This window comes from Petaurus breviceps, unplaced genomic scaffold, assembly GCF_028583685.1.
Source record: "Petaurus breviceps papuanus isolate PSGF00001 unplaced genomic scaffold, PetGlider_PUasm1.0 355, whole genome shotgun sequence".
Classification (NCBI taxonomy): Eukaryota; Metazoa; Chordata; class Mammalia; order Diprotodontia; family Petauridae; genus Petaurus; species Petaurus breviceps.
In genome coordinates, this window is record NW_027186289.1 from 590,864 (window position 1) to 597,820 (window position 6,957).

The 6,957-nt window shown below is 56.8% G+C and overlaps 2 protein-coding genes across 4 annotated transcripts in view; both read left to right on the top strand.

Moving 5' to 3' along the window:
• The window catches only part of IL11 (interleukin 11), a 2,942-nt gene extending 685 nt beyond the window's left edge, over positions 1-2,257 (top strand). For 2 of the 3 annotated variants that reach the window (XM_069097289.1, XM_069097286.1), the window contains exons 2-4: positions 568-654; positions 730-891; positions 1,675-2,257. In XM_069097289.1, coding sequence (XP_068953390.1) covers positions 625-654; positions 730-891; positions 1,675-1,845 — 363 coding nt within the window. In that variant the 5' untranslated portion in view covers positions 568-624 and the 3' untranslated portion in view covers positions 1,846-2,257. Of the gene's footprint in view, positions 1-21; positions 190-567; positions 655-729; positions 892-1,674 lie in introns of those variants that run through there. The other variant, XM_069097287.1, reaches the window with a different exon arrangement.
• A 1,614-nt stretch (positions 2,258-3,871) lies between these two features.
• GARIN5B (golgi associated RAB2 interactor family member 5B) overlaps positions 3,872-6,957 on the top strand; it is a 4,034-nt gene continuing 948 nt past the window's right edge. The window contains exons 1-11 of the mRNA XM_069097242.1: positions 3,872-3,896; positions 4,014-4,165; positions 4,316-4,470; positions 4,558-4,801; positions 5,108-5,129; positions 5,308-5,330; positions 5,421-5,503; positions 5,709-5,764; positions 5,854-5,918; positions 6,046-6,425; positions 6,729-6,954. Coding sequence (XP_068953343.1) covers positions 3,872-3,896; positions 4,014-4,165; positions 4,316-4,470; positions 4,558-4,801; positions 5,108-5,129; positions 5,308-5,330; positions 5,421-5,503; positions 5,709-5,764; positions 5,854-5,918; positions 6,046-6,425; positions 6,729-6,954 — 1,431 coding nt within the window. The remainder of the gene's footprint in view (positions 3,897-4,013; positions 4,166-4,315; positions 4,471-4,557; positions 4,802-5,107; positions 5,130-5,307; positions 5,331-5,420; positions 5,504-5,708; positions 5,765-5,853; positions 5,919-6,045; positions 6,426-6,728; positions 6,955-6,957) is intronic.

The following is a 6,957-nucleotide window of genomic DNA, read 5'->3' on the forward strand; positions in this document are numbered from 1 at the left end:
GAGAAGGAAGAGGAGGAGAGGGGGAGGGACAGAGGGAAAGGGGGAGAGAGACTGTGTTTGAGGGTGGTATCCCAGGGACAGAGTTAGGCAGACAGAAACAGGTTGCCAAGGAAACACTCCAGCAAGGAGAGGCAAACCGAGGTGGCCAGAGAGGAGCAGCAGAGGATGGGAAGCCAGTGAGACGCGCAGGTGGGTGAGGAGACGCGCAGGAACCGAGCTGGAGACCCAGAGAGGACGACTTGGTTGGCAGAAGACAAAGACAAGTGGGGGGAGACTAAGAAGCAGGGAGAGACAGTGAGGGATGAGTGGGGAGAGTGTGGAAGAGACATGACAGAAAGATGCTGGGGGTGGGGGAGACTGAGAAATTCAGACGCAGACAAACAGCAGCTAGGGGAGGGAAGAGAGAGTCAGCAGGACACTGAGAGCCTCAGCCTTGCAAAGGGAGATGGGGAGGTAGGGTGCCGGTGGGAGGCAGAGGAAATGACAGGGATATCTTGAATCAGGAATGATGAGGGAGAGGGTCCTGAAGGACCCCCCCCCTCATTTCCTTCCTCCCCTCTCCCCCAGAAAGCCAAGTTCCCAGCAGAGGGAGATCACAGCTTGGATTCCTTGCCGACCCCTGGGATGAGCTTTGGGGCAATGGGGGCCCTACAGGTGAGTGTGCTCAAAAGGGGATGAGGGGGTTGGGGCCAGGGTAAAGGTCGATGACTGTGTGTCCCCCTCGACAAGCTCCCCAGTGTGCTGACCCGCCTGCGGACTGACCTGCTCTGCTACCTCTGGCACGTGCACTGGCTCCGTCGAGCAGGGGGCCCAGCCCTTCGAAGCCTGGACCCAGAACTGGGGGCTTTGCAAGTGCGACTGGACCGACTGCTCAAGAGACTGCAAATCTTGGTAGGACCCCAGGGACCCCCCAGTGCAGCCCCCTTGACACCTTGAGACAGAGGGAGGTTCCAGGGACCTGGCTCGCCCTCACCTCAGACCCAAAGACCATGAACCCAAAAGGATCTCAAGTCATGCTCCCCTTGTTACCCCCACCAGGGACCCTCATCCCAGGCCTGAGATCAAAAACCCTGCAATTGGGCACATGAGATTACTGGTCCTAGAGACCCTCATTGCTGACCTACCCTGAGTCTCAGGAACATGAACCTACAGACCCAAGAATCTTCTTAGTCCTTGAGAGAGTATACCCTAACATCTCAGACCCAGGCCTGGAAACCATAAACTCAGGGGTGCCTATCTTGAGCCCCTAAACTGTGAACCTGTGGATCCCCAGTCTAGTCTTTGAGATCTGGACTCCTAAGCCCTCTGGCTTTGGGACCAGAGAGTGACTCCAGGGGGTCCCCACTCAGATCCTATGCCCAGGAAGTTGGGAACCCCTAACTGAGAATATGAAGGCACAAACCTAGAAACCCTCCCCCACCCCCAATCCATTCTAGATTCATCCAAAACCCTGAAAGTATGGATCCAGTTACCTCTACCCAGGAGGCTGAGAGTGGATCCAGGTATTCCTAACCCAGAACCCAGGAAATAGGGTCCTAGGGAACCCTCCAGTCTTAGGGATTAAAACCACAGAACAGGGAATTCTTGATGCCAGAGCCCTGTGAGGCCTTCCCCCACACCAAACAAATCACCGTCTGCTGGCTTATTGATCTGTGTTCATTCTTTTCCTCACAGATGGCTCGTTTCTCTCTGCCTAAGCCTCCACCAGAGGCCCCAGCTCCACCTCTGGCCCCACCAGGGTCAGCTTGGGGGGGGATCCAGGCAGCCCATGCTGTGCTGGGGGGGCTGCACCTCACCCTGGACTGGGCCGTGAGGGGCTTGCTGCTGCTGAAGGCTCGGCTCTGACCTCCCTTAATACCCTTCTTTATTTATTTATTTATTTATTGGGGCTTGGAGAGTGGGGTCCCACGGGCTCATATCCTCTGGGTCCACTCAGTAGCCCCCCCGCCCCGCCTTTGCAGGACCTTGGACAGCAATGCCTTCTCCTTATAGCTATTTATTGGGAGGATGCTGGGGTCCTCGTGTCCACCGTCCTGACGGATGAGAGGGCAGCCTCCCCTCTGTCTCCCGTTCCTCGCCACCTCTAAGTTATTTAAATTATCACTCTTCCTTTGGCCCATGACTTGGCTCCTCCACCCAGCCCTGACCCTAACATGGATACCTATTTATTGTAGTTACGGCTCCTTGTGTTTTGTACAAAAGAAATGTAAGAGATAAAGTTGGATCAATAAAAACTGGCATCTTCTCTCCAGCTTGAGGGATTGGGGTGGGATGCCAATCATCTGCGCCTTGGGTGCTTGAAGCAGCCGTGGGGGAGGGGTGAAGCAGATATGGGGGCCACCTTCCCTGCTGTCTGACTCCAAACCTGTCCTGAGTGCACCTCAGTGACCAGGCCAGAAAGGCCCAGGCTGACAGCAATGGACGCTTTGAGAGAAGTGCTGGGTGGGCAGGAATTGATCCTTAATCTGATAGTGTGGGAGTGGGTCAAAGAGATTCCCTGACTTGCCTGGCAAGTGCTAGAGGTAAGATTGGAACAGATGTCTCTCTTGAGTTCAGATCCGGCACCTTTGCCCTGTTGATGACAGTTGTTCGGGTGGCAGATGTGGGACCCCAGCAGGGCCTGATCCCTGGGGACAAGCACCAGAATCTCCGCGAGGGTGGGGATGAAGGAGATCCCAGGTTGGATCTTGGCATGGATGAGCCAAGGCCTGGCCAGGCCATGTGCAGTGGACCTCCCCTGGGATGAAGGGTTCAGGAAGAAGAGCCTCAGCCATGATCTGAGCCACCTAGCAGGGACCTCACAGCAGAATGAAGACCTGCAGAGTTCAACCCCAACCCTCTCACTTTGGGGGTAGGGAAGGCAATGGGCTTAAATGACTTGCCCGTGGTCACACAGCTAGTAAGTGTCTGGGGCCACATTTGAACTCGGGTCCTCCTGAGTCCAGGCCCAGCTCTCTAACTACTGCACCACCTCGCTGCCCTTTACCCTCTCACTTTCAATGGGAAGCTGGGGACAGCCTGAGGCCCACACTGTTTTCCAGATGTAGAGAGCCACCTTCTCCCTCAGGAGACTTTCTAGCAGAGGTAGGACTAGGCTGAAGGCCCCTCTGGGAGGGGAATAATCTGCAGCCTGGGTCTTTAAAGGTCATGTTTAGGGGAGACCATCATCTCTCAGAGGCTTCCCTGGAAAGGAGAGGAGGGACCTTGAGAGGCCGCAGGGTTAAGATCCAGCTACATTCATCTCTTGCCCCAAAAACCTCAGAGGTCCCCCCAGAGCCTAGGGCTCAGTTTCTTGGCCCCTGCAACCCAAGCCCAGATTTCCTCTCCCATTCCTACTCTAGCTCCCCTAGAATGGACAACAGTGCCCGGCAGGACTTCCTCCCTGTCCCCTCAAGGACCAGGGTTCCTGCCTCCCTTGGTCCCACCCAACTCCAAGCCCAACACCTCACAAGTGGCCACCCACTGACAAGAAGTTCTCCTTCTATCAAGCCTAAAATCCCCCTGGTCTTGGTTCTGCCCCTCCCATAGCTGAGATGCTGTTCCCCTTCCCCAATCCCCACCCTGCCCTTGGCCTCATCCTCTCCAGGCCAAACATCTTTCCTTTGCTCACCTCCTCCTTGACTACCCCCTGCTCCATGCTGAGGGCTGGGGGTCCACGAAGTTCCTTGACCCTCCTGACCTGTGAGGTCACAAAGGCAGATTCCCACTTCTTAGCTCAGGGTCCAGGTTCCAGAGAGAAGCCAACCAGCCCTCCCAGAACGCCATAGCCAGTCCCTCCCACCCACAGGGAGTAGCCCGACACTCCCCTGCCAGATCTCCCAATTCCAGGGGCCCTGATCCTCCTTAGAGACGCCCAGATCTGCTGGCATCAATGATGTCCCCGGTCTCCTCACCAGGTGAGGCCAAGGGGATGACGATGCCTGAGTCCCTGGTCACCTGTGGCTGATTATGGGGCAAGGAGTGCATGAGCTCTACACAGGCCCCACCTCTGCACTGCTTCCCCCGGATCTCAGCGATTCTGCACAAGAGGCTGTTCCTGAACGACGTGGAGCGTTCCTTTCAGCCATGGGTCCCACTGCTGGGCCATCTGCAGAGAACCATGATGGAGGGCAACTACCTTCCCCTGGGGCCACTGCTGCCAATGTTTGAGAGCGACTTCCTGCAGGTGCCCCCAGGGAGGGCGGGGTGGGTGAGATGATGGCCAAGCATTGAAAGCATGGGCTTTTCCCAGTCCTTCCCAAGCAGGCTTTTGGCAGGGGTGGGGAACAAGGTCCCTGGAGGGTGCTCCCCAGCCTCCCTGCCCCGCCCTCCATAGGTGACAAATCGGGGGGAGGCTATTTTTCTGCACAACAAGGAGAACCCTGTGACGATGGGTGTGGCATCCTCCATCCCTGGGCTCCTGCTCCCAGACCTCATCCTGCTTGCCCGGCCAGTCGGAAACAAGAGACAGAAGGAACTTGAGCTCACCAGGTGACCCTGTGGCCCCGTCCCTGACCCCCAGGTCCCTGGGCACCCTCCTCCTGTGCATCTGCCTCCCTCACCCTGTGCTCCCTGCAGGCTGCTGCCCACACACCTGGCCCGCTTGTTCGTCCACAACGTGGCCAGCTGGAGGCTGAAGCTCCGCTTGGCCTCAGGATGCAGCTTTTACCTGCAGCTGGACGCCGATCAGCGGGAGGGCTGCCTCCTTTTCAACCGCTGGAGATATCTGGTCTACCTGCTTCAAGGGCCTGTGCCGGCCTGGGCCCCCCAGGCCTACAAGGCCCAACACCCTAGTCTGCTGTCCTCAGCCAGCAAGCTCAAGGTGAGGTGTGGAGAGAAGCTTGGGGTCTTAGCAACTCTGAGCCACAGCAAGCCTAAATTGAACTCTCTGCCCCTTTCCTAGCCCTGGCCTCACCGCAACCTAAGTCCCTGAAAAGTGAGGGGGCTAAGGCCCTGAATACTAGGGTCCCGAGAGATCCCTCTGAGAGGTGACCACATATCTTAGTCCCTTCCAGAAGAGGAGGCTGAGGAAGTCGACCTGCTGGGTCCCTGAAGGAGGAGGTGTTGGGATCTGTTTACCTTGGGCCCATATGGTCTCTGTCTGCTCTTTGTCCTCCCCCAGGCCAAGACCCAGAAGATGTCCCGAGCTGGTGAGACAATCCCCTATCTCTCTTTCCACTTGCCCATCTCTCCGTGCTCTGCTTGTCTCTGTCTCTGAGCTACTGTCCCTCCCTGGTGGCCTTTAACTGGGCCTGAGCCACTCTCTGTCTCCGAGCTTGTGCCCTGGGCCTCTCTTGGCCTCCGAGCGTGCTGCCTGTATCTCCACAGGGTCCACGACACTGAAGGCCAAGGTAGTGGGATGGGGCCTGGGCTGGGCCTGGGACAAGGCAGTGATATATTTGGACCCTCCTCTGACTGGACAGCTTCCCCCCTCCCTCCAGGAGATGATGTCTACAACAGTCAGTGACTCCCTCCCCTTCATGAGCCAGCTGGAGCCCCCAGACTGGACAGGAGAAGAGAAAAAGTGGGCCTGGACCCAAGGGTGCTTCAGGGAATAGGACATGGGGGTGGGATTCCCCAAGGTCTGGTTCCCTGGCAGGGCTGAGGAGGGGGGTGATAGATCTGAGGGTAAAACCCTTGGGCTGCTGTAGGGTGGGGCTGCAGGGCTTCAGGCTGCCTCGGCCCTGGAGAGGCCGGGACACTGGAGTCCAATAGAACTGCTTCCATAGACCAGGCCATAGACATCCCAAGATGGGTATTCCTGGGACCCAAGCAGAAGAGGAAGGTAAGGAAGGGGCTGGCCTAGATTCTCAGCTCTCTGCCCTACCCCAGGGCTTTCGGGGACCCTAAGTTGGTCCTGCTTCCCTTCCTCAGGGCAGTCCACTGTCAACATCTGGACCCTCTTCAGCATTATTTCCAGTACCCTGAACCTGCCCAAGGTACTGGGAGGTCCTTGGGCCAGCAGCCAGGAGGCCAGGGTCCTCAGGAATTGGGGAGGGGGGAGTCAGGGGCCCAGGACACCAGGCCCCTGAGGGACTCACAATCTCTTCCCTCTGGTCTCCGCAGGCCTCCAAAGCATCTTCCCCAATGTCTTCAACTTCTGGATCCTCCAGATGGGAGCCCTGTAGGACTGCCTGCCAGACCTCATCTTCCTGGATGGGGTCCCGCCGACCATCCAAGAAAATATTTCACTCCTCAGACTCTTCAAGCACATACCTGTACTCAGGCTCCCAGTCCCAAACAGGATTTTCCATGACTTGGGAAAACGTCCACCCACATAGACGTGCCTGGTTGAAAAGTCCTAGCGTCCTCTCCAATGCCCTGGCCTGGGCTACCTCCCTCAGCCATTCCTGGGCACAGCCCCAGCCCCAAACCCAAGATTTGCAGCATGAGGCCCCACCAAAAACTAATCTGTCTGTTAAGCTCCTAAAGAAAACATTTTCCAAGTACGTAATGATCTCCCCATAAATGGAGGCATGAGAGGGAGACCCGGAATAGGGGGCTTGTTGAGGACCCATTCAGCTCCAATATGCCTGGAACAGGTGGTAGTGGGTCCTTGAGGAAGGAGAAACTTAAGTCACGATCTCCCCATCCTTGGAGGTGTTCAAAGGCAATTTGAACTTAGTGATCTCCAAAGATCCTTTCCAATTTTGAGATTCTATGTCTCGAGGGCCCCCCAACAAGAGGCAAGTGGTGTGTATCCTGGGGCATTCCAGCACTGACTGGGGTTATGTATGGTCTTGTTCCAGGCTGAGCTTAGGGACTGAGAAAGCAGCAGAGTCACCCCATGTGCAGTTCTCACAGCAAGAGGAAAAGAAGTCCCATCCCAAGTCCACACCCTACCTGAAAGAACCTTATGAAGCCACCAAAATGTCCCACCCTTCCACCAAGGCCTCACTCTACCCACCCCTGGAGGACTCACCTGACCATTTCATCAAGGCCCCAGAGCCCTCCTCCTCCCCCAAAATCCCACAACCC